Source organism: Lepidochelys kempii, chromosome 26 (assembly GCF_965140285.1).
Source record: "Lepidochelys kempii isolate rLepKem1 chromosome 26, rLepKem1.hap1, whole genome shotgun sequence".
Taxonomy (NCBI): domain Eukaryota; kingdom Metazoa; phylum Chordata; order Testudines; family Cheloniidae; genus Lepidochelys; species Lepidochelys kempii.
The window spans coordinates 294,100-308,908 of NC_136405.1; the positions used below are offsets into that span (position 1 = coordinate 294,100).

Genomic DNA, 14,809 nt, shown 5'->3' on the forward strand with positions numbered 1-14,809 from the left:
CAGTTAGTCGTCCAAATTCCTTCTGAGGGAGAAAAGTCCAATCAGAACAAAATTAGATTCAAAAAAATCCCACAGGAAGCAGCTCCACTTTGGGATAAATGTATGGTACAGCCCATACAATGCCATAACCCTTGCAAATATAAGTTGATCCTGATGTCTTGTTTTTCTAGTTATGAGTGCAACTGCATCTTGACTGGGAATCACCTCGCTGCTGATCCAGTCCTGGTCTTCTCACGAGCAGAGTGACAATTATGGGACACAGACAAAAGAGGAAGCAAATTACTGGTAACTTAACAGAGTTCCTTTTTTTCTCCCTTTTGCTTTTTAAAAAAAAAAATTAAATATAACCATAATATCACAATCTTTCAGAACTTCTGTATGTTTCAGTCCTCCATACTCATTACTTCACTGCCACTATAATCGATAAAATAGAATGTCCTGGTGAAAAAGAAAAAATATTCAGTTACAAAGAAACTGACAAAGTCAGCTCCTTTAGGATCCAAGGCAGGATTTAAGTCCTAGATCTGCAAAGGTGAAAGGCTACTGAGTTAACTCTCAGCACTATCTAATACCCTTTCCCACCCTGCAGAAGACCCTGCAAACCCCAGAGTTGTTAATTATCATGTTAGGGTTATTTTGGAAATTTGTTTTATATGATCTTAAATGTCTATTTGTTTGCAGGTGAAATTCAAGTTCACTTTGATTTACTGTATTAAGCCGGAAATGGCTGAGGACTGACTAGGTGAAGCATCATCCATGCTCTGCTGTGAATCTCCAAAGTTGATATCAGCTAGTGTGTTTGAGCTAACAGTCCCCAGTTCTACATGTCAGGTGACAGGACGTTCTCAGAGGCAGGCTTTGGACTTGAAAGAGATCAAGCTTGTTGATTTTTAGGCCATTGTGTGAAACCCATCTCTTCTTACAGTCTTTTGACTTGGCAAGCGCATGAAGTGGGGTGCAACTGCACTGAAAGAGCTTTGCCTTTGCCTGAGTTCTTGCTGAAACAAAAAAGATCTGTTGTGTTAAATTGTGTACATGAATTCAAGGAATTGTAGTTGAGCACATTAAACAACTAAATGCTAGAGACCTAATTTATAAATCCACTTTTGTTGGTCTACACCAGCGAAGCACAGCATGTTATGCAGAGAAAGGACACTGCTGCGAAAAAGCTCATTATGGCAGTTCCTGCTGAAAAACAGAGTATTGCTGTAGGACGATCTTTGCTATTATTATAAGACGGTGTATGCACCAATGATAGATAAATACGAAACATAATGACAAAATATCCTGCTTTTCTCACCTGGAAAGTGTCCACAACCCGATGTAAGAATTCAATGACAAATAGGGGCGGCACTTCTGTCTGAATCACTGCCACGAAAAAAATCTTATGACGATATACATTCAGGAGGTAGTGATGAGGTGTGGGGATCACAGGAGGTACATTTTCTGCCTCTGTAGCCCTCTCCTGTGCTTCAAAAAAGTAGTCACAAACAGAGCGGCTGACAACACTTTTCCAGTGCTTCTCCAGAAAAATATCCCCTGAGGAGTTAATCAGGAAGAGGCTGTGAATCATGGTTGAACCAAAGGAAGTCCAAGTGCTGGAAACACTTTGCCTACCCAATAGGACCCCGTTCTGCAGTAGTTTGATCCTAGAAAACAAAATGGCCCCTTCAAGAGTTGATCTTTGACGCTATTTAATTTTACAGAAAGTAACAACATGCACACACTTGAATTTTGTAATTAGACTGTGTGGAGGGAACATAGTCTTGTGTCTAAAGGAGTCAAGAGACCTCGATTCTGCTCCTGAGACCGTCTCTACACTACAAATGTTTTGCCAAGGTAACTATACCAGCAGACCCCCTAACGCAGATGCTACATATGCCACCAGGAATTTTTCTGTCAGCATAACCCAACACCTCTTTGAGTGATGACAGGCTTCAGAGTAGCAGCCGTGTTAGTCTGTATCCGCAAAAAGAAAAGGAGTACTTGTGGCACCTTAGAGACTAACCAATTTATTTGAGCATAAGCTTTCGTGACCTACAGCTCACTTCATCGGATGCATTCAGTGGAAAATACAGTGGGGAGATTTATATACACAGAGAACATGAAACAATGGGTGTTACCATGCACACTGTAACGAGAGTGATCAAGTAAGGTGAGCTATTACCAGCAGGAGAGCGGCGGGGGTGGGGGGAGAGAACCTTTTGTAGTGATAATCAAGGTAGGCCATTTCCAACAGTTGACAAGAACATGTGAGGAACAGTGTGGGGGGAGGGGGGGGAGGAGGAATAAACTTGGGGAAATAGTTTTACTTTGTGTAATGACCCATCCACTCCCAGTCTCTATTCAAGTCTAAGTTAATTGTATGCAGTTTGCAAATTAATTCCAATTCAGCAGTCTCTTGTTGGAGTCTGTTTTTGAAGTTTTTTTGCTGAAGAATTGCCACTTTTAGGTCTGTAATCGAGTGACCAAAGAGATTGAAGTGTTCTCCGACTGGTTTTTGAATTTGTTAGTCTCCAAGGTGCCACAAGTACCCCTTTTCTTTGAGTGATGTTAACCGTGCTGACAGGAGCACTCTTCTGTTGGCATACACTGTATCTGCATTGATACTGGAGTTTTGCCAGCACAGCTAAGTGGGCTGTGTGCGGTTTTTTACATCCCTAACCAACAAACCTTCATACCAGAGAATTGGCCTAATTGTGCCACTGACTTGTTGGGTGATACTGAGAAAGCCACTTTCCCTCTATACCTCAGTTTCCTCCAGCTTTAAGACAGAGATAATGACATCACCCCAACACTGTAAAACATGTTGTGGCCCTGGATGGAGAGATTCTGTACAAGCCTGTGCATTCCCTATGTAGCCTCCTCCCATTTGGTCAACACCAAGTCACAGGGGGTGGCTGTCTGGGGCCATGTTTTTTTGTTTTTGTTTTTTTTAAAAACCATAATTTCCTCCAGGAGCTCTCTCCCGCCCTATGTGGTACCATCACTCACTGCAGCTAAGCTACAGGTAGCCCTCAGTGGGGGCCACAGGTCTGTGGCGTGACCGCTGTGAGAGCCGGGGGGGGGGGCTGTGGCGTGGCCGCGGCGTGGCCGCTGTGACAGCTGAGGGGGCGGGGCTGTGGCGTGGCCGTTGTGACAGCCGAGGGAGGGGGGCTGTGCCCTCGGGGGGGGGCAGTGGCGTGGCCGTTGTGACAGCCGAGGGAGGGGGGCTGTGCCCTCGGGGGGGGGGCAGTGGCGTGGCCGTTGTGACAGCCGAGGGAGGGGGGCTGTGCCCTCGGGGGGGGGGGGGCAGTGGCGTGGCCGTTGTGACAGCCGAGGGAGAGGGGCTGTGCCCTCGGGGGGGGGGCTGTGGCGTGGCCGTTGTGACAGCTGAGGGAGGGGGGCTGTGCCCTCGGGGGGGGGGCTGTGGCGTGGCCATTGTGACAGCCGGGGGAGGGGGGCTGTACCCTCGGGGGGCTGTACCCTCGGGGGGGGGGCTGTGGCGTGGCCGTTGTGACAGCCGGGGGAGGGGGGCTGTGCCCTCAGGGGGGGGGGCTGTGGCGTGGCCGTTGTGACAGCCGGGGGAGGGGGCCTGTGCCCTCGGGGGGGGGCTGTGGCGTGGCCGCTGTGACAGCCGAGGGAGGGGGGGCAGTGGCGTGGCCATTGTGACAGCCGAGGGAGGGGGGCTGTGCCCTCGGGGGGGGGGGGCTGTGGCGTGGCCGTTGTGACAGCCGGGGGAGGGGGGCTGTACCCTCAGGGGGGGGGCTGTGGCGTGGCCGCTGTGACAGCCGAGGGGGGGGCTGTGCCCTCGGGGGGGGGCTGTGGCGTGGCCGCTGTGACAGCCGGGGGGGGGCTGTGCCCTCGGGGGGGGGCTGTGGCGTGGCCGCTGTGACAGCCGGGGGAGGGGGGCTGTGCCCTCGGGCGGGGGGCTGTGGCGTGGCTGTTGTGACAGCCGGGGGAGGGGGGCTGTACCCTCGGGGGGGGGGGGGCTGTGGCGTGGCCGTTGTGACAGCCGAGGGAGGGGGGCTGTACCCTCGGGGGGGGGGCTGTGGCGTGGCCGTTGTGACAGCCGAGGAAGGGGGGCTGTGCCCTCGGGGGGGGGGCTGTGGCGTGGCCGCTGTGACAGCCGGGGGAGGGGGGCTGTGCCCTCGGGGGGGGGGGGCTGTGGCGTGGCTGTTGTGACAGCCGGGGGGGGGGCTGTGCCCTCGGGGGGGGGGCTGTGGCGTGGCCGCTGTGACAGCCGAGGGAGGGGGGCTGTACCCTCGGGGGGGGCTGTGGCGTGGCTGTTGTGACAGCCGGGGGAGGGGGGCTGTACCCTCGGGGGGGGGGGCTGTGGCGTGGCCGTTGTGACAGCCGAGGAAGGGGGGCTGTGCCCTCGGGGGGGGGCTGTGGCGTGGCCGCTGTGACAGCCGGGGGGGGGGCTGTGCCCTCGGGGGGGGGCTGTGGCGTGGCCGCTGTGACAGCCGGGGGAGGGGGGCGGTGCCCTCGGGGGGGGGCTGTGGCGTGGCCGTTGTGACAGCCGAGGAAGGGGGGCTGTGCCCTCGGGGGGGGGGGGGCTGTGGCGTGGCCGTTGTGACAGCCGAGGGAGAGGGGCTGTACCCTCGGGGGGGGGCTGTGGCGTGGCCGTTGTGACAGCCGAGGAAGGGGGGCTGTGCCCTCGGGGGGGGGGGCTGTGGCGTGGCCGCTGTGACAGCCGAGGAAGGGGGGCTGTGCCCTCGGGGGGGGGGCTGTGGCGTGGCCGCTGTGACAGCCGGGGGGGGGGCTGTGCCCTCGGGGGGGGGCTGTGGCGTGGCCGCTGTGACAGCCGGGGGAGGGGGGCTGTACCCTCGGGGGGGGGGCTGTGGCGTGGCCGCTGTGACAGCCGGGGGAGGGGGGCTGTACCCTCGGGGGGGGGGCTGTGGCGTGGCCGTTGTGACAGCCGGGGGGGGGGGGCTGTGCCCTCGGGGGGGGGCTGTGGCGTGGCCGCTGTGACAGCCGGGGGAGGGGGGCGGTGCCCTCGGGGGGGGCTGTGGCGTGGCCGCTGTGACAGCCGGGGGAGGGGGGCTGTGCCCTCGGGGGGGGGGGCTGTGGCGTGGCTGTTGTGACAGCCGGGGGGGGGGCTGTGCCCTCGGGGGGGGGGGCTGTGGCGTGGCCGCTGTGACAGCCGGGGGAGGGGGGCTGTGCCCTCGGGGGGGGGGGGGCTGTGGCGTGGCCGCTGTGACAGCCGGGGGAGGGGGGCGGTGCCCTCGGGGGGGGGCTGTGGCGTGGCCGCTGTGACAGCCGGGGGGGGGACCCCCTGCAGCCTCCGGGACTCGGCGGGGGAGGGCGCTAGGGACCAGGAGGCCGCAGGGCGCCACTCACCTCCCAGGCCCGTCCGGCTCCCACCACGTCCGAACGCTCCCCTCGCCTTGGCGGCGACAGTCCCCTCGGCAGCCCAGCCAACCCCAGCCCCGGAGAATGGCCGCGGCAACACTCGGCCACCCGCGACGCGCCCGGGTCGGTGACGCCCCGAGGCCTCTGATTGGGTGACTTGTGCCCCAATTTACGACTGATAGGTTGCGAAAGGGCAAATTGCTTACGACAAGAACGACGTTAGTGCACTGGCCTCTGATTGGTGTAGGCCCACGGTAGTGAGCTATGATTGGTGCAAACTCTAGGACGGCCCCAGCAACGCCCCGCCCCCTGGCTCAAAGTGGCGGGAGTCCGCCAGGCAGACAGAGGGCACGCGCGAGAGTGAGCGACCGCGTGCTCTGGGTCCTGCTGCACAAAGAGAGCGTTTCCCCCGGACCTCCGCTGTCCCAGTCCGCCCCCTCCCGGCCCTGGGCGTAATGCGGGAGCCAGCTGCGCTCACCCGCTCTTCCTTGCCTTTCTGCACCAGTGGTTTGGGCTGCGCCCTCCCTGCTCAGAGCGGAGCTCTGCCCCACTGCCAGCCAGCACCTGCCAACAGAGTGCCCCCTCCTGGCTGTAGGGGCGCAGGCCAGCTCTCCCCAGGGGCGCACAGAGCCCAGGGCAGGTACAGAACAATGCACTGCAGCCCAATCAGGCCTCTGGACAGGCGTGCCAACCAAGCAAGCACAGCTCACACAGCCAGAGATGAACAGGCATTCCGCAAGGGTGACCAGATGTCCTGATTTTACAGGGACAATCACGATACTTGGGGCTTTGTTCTATTACCCCCTCATCCATGTCCTGATTCTTCACACTTGTTATCTGATCACCCTACATTCAGCATCACTCAGTGTGGCCAACTCCAAGTGCTCAACAGTCACAAGTCAACTCCCACCCTCAAACCATTTTTTTAAAGTGGGTGCTTTTTCTTCACCTCATTTCTGAGCCTTCTGCAGGTGCTCAGCTCCTGGTTTCAGATTTCTCTCTGTAAGCAGGAGGTCTGGAAACTTCAATTTTTTTCTAGAGGTAAATGAAAACCAAGATTCTCATATAGTCATAGCCCTCCAGTAGCGGGGTTTTAAGAAAAAATATCACAAGCGTCAGTAACAATGGATTCACTATAGTACCCAAAGGGCTGAGTCATGTATCCTAGCCCTATGGTGCTGGATGCTATAATCACCCGAAGAAGAGCACTGTGTAGCTCAAAAGCTTGTGTCTCTCATTAACAAGTTGGTCCAATAAAAGATATTACCTCACCCAACTTGTCTCTCTAATAATCACATGTAATAAGTGACAGCCTCAGCCCCAAAAAGCTTACAGTCTTGGTTAGTGAAAACATGCAACAGCTGGAGAGGTTGCACGGAAATAACCTCACCTTGTTCTGGTTATCAGTCTATCTCTCCTGGTGGGCGTGGGCAGCTCAGACATAAGAGCAGCACAATGAGAAAGAAACCCAGTAACAAACTCATAGCGGAACACACAAACTAACTGACTCCCTTCCTCTCACCCCCATTTCTCTCTGTGGGTGTCTGGCTGGCCAGCTGGTTGTTCCCACCACTCCCATGCTATATCTCTTCTAGTTCCACATTGTCTAGGCCTTGTTTTCTCCTGTTATGCTTGGATCTGGAGAGCGCTCCCCAGAAGTGTTTCCTCCTGCTCATGGAATATGGCAGATGCTGTCCCATTAACACTGACAAGAACATCTGTTGCTCCACACTCAGATCTGGGAAGAGAAACATGCTGTTGCTTTCGGACAGGATGTCCTGTTGCTCCAATTTTAGCAGCCCGTCTCTGTTCCTTCATCAAAAGCTAAAATAAAAGCACCTCCATTCTTTCCAGTGTCAGTGTTTCCTCCCATCCATATTCTGAAATATCTCACCACAAATATAGTTTTTTTCTCAGTATAAGTTTTCTGCAGTCATGATTAAGGCTAAGATTTTATCATGAATATTTTCTGTAAAAGTCAGGGACAGGTCACGGGCTTCTGTGAAATTTTCTTTATTGCCTGTGGCCTGTCCCTGACTTTTACTAAAAATATCCATGATATAATGGGAAGGGCTGGGCAGCTGTCGGGTGGCTGGGAGCTACAGGGGCCCCCACCACCCAGGTCCCCCTGCCACCGGTGGCAGTGGGGAGCTGCTGGAGTCCCCCTGCTGCCAGTGTGGTGAGGAGCTGCTGGGGTCCCCCTGCCCCTCCACAGCGGTGGGGAGCTGCGGGGATTGAAACAAAAAGAATCCTGACAATGGTATTGGTATTAGTAGAAATTTAAATAATAATTAGAAAAGGCAAACATGTTCAATAAATATTTCTGTTCTGTATTTGGGGAAAAACAGATGATATAGTCTCATCCTATGATGATGATAACATTCTTTCCATTCCACTAATATCTCTGGAAAATACTAAAAAGAAGCTACTCAAGTCAGACATTTTAAAATCAGCAGGTCTAAATAACTTGCATTCAAGAGTTTTAAAAGAGTTGGCCCGGGAGTTCACTGGACCGTTAATATTGATTTTCAATGAGTCTTGGAGCACTGGGGAACTTTCAGAAGGATGAGAAGGAAGCTAAAGTTGAGCCAGTTTTTAAAAAGAATAAATGGGATGACATGAATAATTAGGCCTGTCAGCCTGACGACATTTCTGGGCAAGATAATGGAGCAGTTGATACAAAACTCAATTAATACAGAATTAAAGGAGGGTTCTGTAATTAATGCAAATCAACATGGGTTTAAGGAAAATGTAGCCTATCAAGCTAACTTGATTTTTTTTAATGAGATTACAAGTTTGGTTGATAAAACTAATAGTGTTGGTGTAATATAGTCAGACTTCTGTAAAGTGTTTGTCTTGGTACCACATGACATTTTGATTAAAAAACTTAGAATGATAAAAAATTAACATGGCACACATTAAATGGATCAAAAACTGGTCAACTGATAGGTCTCCAAATGTAATTGTAAATGGGGAGTCAAAATCAATGGGTGCTTTTCCACTGCGGTCCCACTGGGATCGGTTTTTGATCCTACTCCATTTAACATTTTTATCATCACTGATAAAGCTTGCACATGACTCTAAAATGTTGGGAGCGGGCAGGCCTCTGATTCAGAGTGATCTGGATCGCTTGATAAACAGGGGGCAGACATGTAATGTGCATTTTAATATGGCGAAATGTGTGTGTCTATATCTAGGAACAAAGAAGATAGGCCATACCTACAGAATGGGAGATTATACCCTGGAAAGCAGTAACTCTGAAAAAGATTTGGGGGTCACGGTGGATAATCAGCTGAACATAAGCTCCCAGTGCGACACTATGGTTAAAAGGGTTAATGTGATCCTTGGATACATAACACAGGGAAATCTTGAGTAGGAGAAAAGAGATTATTTTAACCTCTGTATTTGGTAGTGATGTAACTGCTGCTGTAATACTGCATCCAGTTCTGGTGTCCACAATTCAAGGATGTTGATAGACAGGAGAGGGTTCAGAGAAAGCCACGAGTATGATTAAGGTATTAGCAGAGGTGAAAGTAAGCCACTACGCCCCGGTACGGTGTACCGGTAAGAGCCAGTGTGCCATACCGGGACTGGCTTTCCCAGAGGGCAATTTAAAGCCCTGGGGTAGCGGCGGCGGGGCTGCGACGGGGATTTAAAGGGCCCTAGAGCTCCAGCCACTGCTACCGCCCCGGCCCTTTAAATCTCCACCTGAGCCCTGCTGCCCAAGCCCTGGTGTAGCAGCGGCAGGACTCTGGCGGGGATTTAAAGGGCCCCGGAGCTCCAGCCCCCGCTACCGCCCCTTTAAATCCCCACCACCGCTACCCCAGGGTTCGGGCAGCAGGGCTCAGGTGGGGATTTAAAGGGCTCAGGGCTCCGGCAGCCGCTACCACAGTGGAGCCCCAGGCCCTTTAAAGCTCTGCCAGAGCCCAGAGCAGCGGTGGCAGCCGGGAGCCCCCAGGGCTCCTCAGTGATTTAAAGGGCCCGGGGCTCTGATAGCAGCAGCTGGAGCCCCAGGCCCTTTAAATCGCCCCCGAGCCCCAGGGTTCCCAGATGCCTCTGCAGCTGGTAGCTCGGGGGTGATTTAAAAGGCCCTGGGCTCCCAGCCGCCACTACTGCAGCTGGAGCCCTGGCCCTTGAAATCAAGATTTAAAGGGCCTGGAGATTTAAGGCCCTGCCTCTTCTGGTTAAGGCCACCCCTCTTCCGGTTGAGGCCATGCTCCCTGGTCAGGACTCTGGCGTACCGGTAAGTCCTCTAACTTACTTTAACCCCTGAGTATTAGAAAACATGCTTTGTAGTGATAAACTAAATAGATTGAACTCTTTGAGTCTAACAAAGATAAGGTTAAGGGGTGACTTGATTACAATCTATAAGCATCTATATGGAATAATGGGCTCTTCAATCTAGCAGAGAAAGATATAACCCAATACAGTACTGGAAGTTGAAGCTAGACAAATATATGTGAGAAATTAGGTATAAATTTTTGACAGTGAGGGTAATTAATCATTGGAACAATTTACCAAGGATTGTGGTGGATTCTCCGATCACTGACTGTTTTTAAATCAAGCTTGGATGTTTTTCTAAAAAATGTACTCTAATAATTGGCTGGGGGGGGGGGGAGTTCTATGGCCTGTGTTATACAGGAGATCAGATTTTATTATCACAGTGCTCTCTACTGGCCTTGGAGTCTATGATATAAAATTCAGCAGAGATAGCACCCCATTTATAATCATGTGAAACATGGACAGTTTACTGCAAACACATTAAATATCTTGTAAAATTTCATATGTGCTATATCTGCTCTATTCTAAAGCTCCACTGGTGAGACAAAGTCTCAAACATTGAAGTACTTGAAAAAGCAAAAACAACCAGCAACAAGGCAATGTAATCAAAGCTCTGCTTAGACCAGAGGTGGGCAAACTACGGCCTGCGGGCCACACCCGGCCTGCGGGACCATCCTGCCCAGCCCCTGAGCTCCTGACCAGGGAGACTAGCCCCCAGCCTCTCCCCCGCTGTCCCCCCTCCCCTGTAGTTACGCCGCCGCACGGGCAGTGCAGCTTGAGCCCGCCCACCTACCAGGCTTTCCAATAAGCCTGTCCTGCCGCTCTGAGCGACATGGTAAGGGGGCGGGGGGAGGTTGGATAAGTCGCAGAAGGTCCAGGGGGACAGTCAGGGGATGGGATGCAGTGGAGATTTGGGGAGGGGAGCGGTCAGGAGACAGAGAGCAGGGGGGCTTGGATCAGGGGTGAGGTCCTGGGGGGTTGGGAGTCCCGGGTGGGGGGGGGGACAGGGAGCAGTGGGGGTTGGATAGGGGGTGGGATCCTGGGGAGGCAGTTAGGGATGGAGGTCCCAGAAGGGGACGGTCAGAGGACAAGGAGTGGGGGGGCGTGGATGGGTCAGGGGTCCCCAGGGGGCTGTTGGGGGGTGGGGGTGTGGATAGGGGTCGGGGCAGTCAGGGGACAGGGAGCACGGGGCGGTTTAGATAGGGGGCGGGGTCCTGCGGGGGCGGTTAGGGGTGGGGGGTCCCGGGAGGGGGGTTGGATGGGTTAGGGGTTCTGAGGCGGGCAGTCAGGGAGCGGGAAGTGGGGGGGCGGATACAGGGCGGGGCCAGGCTGTTTGCGGAGGCACAGCCTTCCCTACCAGGCCCTCCATACTGTTTTGCAACTCCGATGTGGCCCTCAGGCCAAAACGTTTGCCCACCCCTGGCTTGGACAGACAGGTCATAGTGTAAGAATGGGCGACGATAGACTCCCAACAAAACTTTTCTATGGTGAGCTGAAACTCAGAAAATGCAAGAGGGGTAGTCAATGAAAGCCCTGCTAGGACAGACATCAGCAGAATCTCACCTCATGCAGCATAACTACTGATAACTTTGAAGACAGAGCCACAGACAGATCTGAATGGAAAGCAACTATCCATAAAAGTTGTAAACACTTAGAGGAAGACAGATGTGAAAAATCGATCGAAAAGACAGCCAAGTATCAAGTGGGAGCCTGCACATTCCTGTGTAGATATCTGTTTGTGATCTTGCTCTTCGCAGATTGGACTATACAGCCACATAAGAACACACATGATACCATGACATCACTGTTAGATGCAACAGTTATCTGCCTATTATTTAGTTAGTTTTAATTATTAAGATCCATTCTCACACTATTAATTTATTCTGAATTTAAAGCTTTTAGTAACATAGATCTATGGAAAGAAACTCAAACAGGTTTTAAACATAGGACCCATGAGCCAGATATGGTCTGTTTCTGTTATTTATTCAGCCAACATGACAGATTTTGCAGAATGCAAGTGTTCATGAAAAGAAGCATATCTCTAGCTCTTACTATTGTAAAGAAAATCTTAAAAATATGAAACACGTGTAGCCTATACATAACTGAGGCAGAGCGGTTTTCCTGAATCTGTACACAGCCTGAAATAACAGCTCTAAGAGACGTGAACGAGTCATCTAATTGGATTCCAACTCTTGAATCACGTCATGAGCCATATTTTACAATAATAAAGGTACATGACTGATCATGTAACTTGCATGGTTATTACCACTTGGTCAACAAATCAGTTATTTGCGTGCACAAAAAAAACCAAATAATTTTAAACAGCAATTTGTCTTCTCAACAGAATTAATTTGGTACTCTTACTGTAAATAACTGAATATGCTGTACACCACAACACAGAATATATGGCAAAGAAGGCGACAAGAGTGTGAGTCCTTGTAGTCTCCCCCGTTCTAATGCAGCACTGAAGGCATTAACAATCCTTGGTCTCTTGAAAGCCACACTGGGCAATCCACCTTCCTCCATCAGAGTGAAGTAGGATGACATTTTTTCAACAAATATGTTATGTGCCAAAAATGCACTTTTGATTGAGCTGAAACTATCATGAATTTGACCCAGTTAGTTTGGGCCAGCTTCAGGGAAGTGAGAGAGAGCATGTCCATTCATCTGTCAGCCTAGCAGTTAGAGCACTTACCTGGGATGTGGGAGATGTGAATTCAAATCACTCCTCTAAATCAGGCAGAGAGAAGATTTGAATCCACAACTCCTACCTCCCAGTGAGTGGCTTAATCACCAGGGAACTGTCATTTTCACTAACTCTCTCTCTTTGGTCCAATGAATATTTAAGTATTTATACAAAGTAGAACACCTTTAACAGGAGAGACTGAGAGTGACCCATCTCAGAATTGTCTGTAGCCTGGTGGTTAGAATGCTCATCTAGGAGAGTACAGCTTTCAATTGAATCCCTGCTCCAATGTGGGGATTCAAACCTTAGTTTTTTCCTTCCCAAGCAAGTGCCCTTAACCACTAGGCCGGGCGTGACCAGCCTGAGAAGGAGCCAGAATTTACCAATGTATATTGCCAAAGAGCCATGTACGTCAGCAGCCCCCCATCAGTTTCCCCCCACCATTCCCAGTGCCTCCCACCCACCGGCAGCCCTGCTGATCAGCGCCACCCTCTCCCTCCCCCACCTCCCGATCAGCTGTTTCGTGGTGTGCAGGAGGCTGGGGCTGGGGGGGAGGAGCGAGGGCACAGCAAACTTAGGGGAGGGGATGGGAAGGGCTGGAGTGGGGACAGGGCCTGTGGCAGTGCCAGGGGTTGAGCTATGAGCACCCCCGGCACATTGGAAAGTTCGCATGTATAGCTCCAGCCCCAGAGTCAGTGCCTGTCTATACAAGGAGCCGCATATTAACTTCTGAAGAGCTGCATGTGGCTCCAGAGCCACAGGTTGGCCACCCCTGCACTCGTCTAAAGGTCACACACATATTTGCTGACAAATTCTGAACATTTTTGGAATCTATCTAACTATTGTTTCTGATTTTTCGGTTTGCAGGTTGAACCAAAAAATAAATTATTTACCCAGCTCTAGATGTAAGATGCCTTAAACAAAACCTTTTGAAACCAACCCAAACCAGCAGGGGGCACCATTGAGATTTGCATGCAGGACACTGAAAGTCTGCTGTCTATACTTCTAATTCCCCTACCTCTATAGGTGTCATGTAACAAAAATTAGATTCACACTGGTTCTCCCTATATTGGCCTAAACTCTCCTCTCCTCCCTTGATTTATCCAGAACCCTAAAAAGGCTAAATCCGCACCTGGAGAACATACAGATCATTGTAGACCTCTGTTTCTGTGAACAGATTTGCACAAAAAGAAGTCTTTCACTGTGTCCTAAAAATGGCAAGACTCCAATTCTTCTTGTGTCTCCCATGTGATGTTTACACAAATGTACCAATATATATTTCAAATTTAAGGTGATAACCCTGGTGAATGATGTCCTTTCTCTGACTTGGTTGAAAAGTAATTGAAAAAACCAATACATACCTCAAAAATACATGGTAATGTTATCTCCACAGAACCTTCAGCTAGTGTATCATGGGTGGTCTACAATAACACAAGTACGAATTCAAGGACTAAAGACAAGATTAAAACATGGAGTGTAATAAACTTAATGAGAATCAAGATATCCACCTCCTTAAAGTCCTCTGCAGATTCTCCCTTGTTTCTGATCTAAAACTGCTGTATACTGTTTCTGTGAACTATTAAACGGTTGCTGCATTTCATATTAGAAATAATTCAGAGGAATAATAATTATAACCATCAATTTAGGCCAGAAAACACAATTTTCAGACGAAAATTAAGTAATGTGAAATGAGACCCTGCCAAGCAGCTTCTGGGCAGCAAGCAGCAAAGAGCTGCTATTAGCATGTCTGAAACTCCATTGACATTGGAACTGTTCTTAAGTCCTCCATAGCCATAAATCAGTAACCACAGCATCTGTCCTTACTGGGATCATCCATGCACTTAGTACCAAGCAATCGGTTATTTATAAGTTTTCACTTTCCCTGTCAATGTTCAAGGGACTTCTTTTGGGGATTTTACTTCCCCTTTTCAAATGCAGTAAAGGCTTGAACTGAGAGGCTTAGGTTGGACTTCAGCTGTTAAAAACTCTAAATACAAATGATCTTCCAACTTGCTCCGTAACCAAAAGCTGAGAACCAGGACAGACAGAAAGCAATTTATGGTGAAGAGGGGTTAGAAGAAGAGTCCCAAAAGAGTGCTCTAATGGCTCAATGTGGAGAATGTGGAGTAAGTGCAGCTTTGGCTACCCTCCAGTTTAATTTATCTTAGGCCTTGTCTTCACTAGGAAAAAAGGAGTATTTTGCCATATATTAGCTTTAGGCTTCCCCTAGTTAGCATTTACCTCAACCTGCTAACATGTGAGAACTAAGACTGCCCTGTCCACACTAGGATGTTACCATGCGTTAGCTAATATATGGTAAAACACCTTTTCTTCCTAGTGTGGATGCACACTTGGATTGGGAGATCTACCTTTCTATTTAGGTACTTTCTAAACCCCATTGCCTTAGCATCTGTTGCCTCCCAAACTGAAAGAATAATAATAGTCTCTCTTCCTTCCCAGCCTGTAAGAGAAATAATTTGATTAGTTTATAGGCAGTTTGTGTGCATG

General features: G+C 50.9%; 1 protein-coding gene and 1 long non-coding RNA gene across 2 annotated transcripts in view; both read right to left on the reverse strand.

Annotated features, from left to right (window-relative positions):
* AP3M2 (adaptor related protein complex 3 subunit mu 2) overlaps positions 1-5,474 on the reverse strand; it is a 30,294-nt gene extending 24,820 nt beyond the window's left edge. Inside the window, exons 1-2 of the mRNA XM_073325049.2 lie at positions 5,323-5,474; positions 1,301-1,649 (exon numbers count right to left, since the gene is read on the reverse strand). Coding sequence (XP_073181150.1) covers positions 1,301-1,573 — 273 coding nt within the window. The 5' untranslated portion in view covers positions 1,574-1,649; positions 5,323-5,474. The remainder of the gene's footprint in view (positions 1-1,300; positions 1,650-5,322) is intronic.
* An 814-nt stretch (positions 5,475-6,288) lies between these two features.
* LOC140903488 (uncharacterized) overlaps positions 6,289-14,809 on the reverse strand; it is a 28,206-nt gene continuing 19,685 nt past the window's right edge. Inside the window, exon 7 of the long non-coding RNA XR_013635050.1 lies at positions 6,289-6,369. This is a non-coding gene — a long non-coding RNA (uncharacterized LOC140903488). The remainder of the gene's footprint in view (positions 6,370-14,809) is intronic.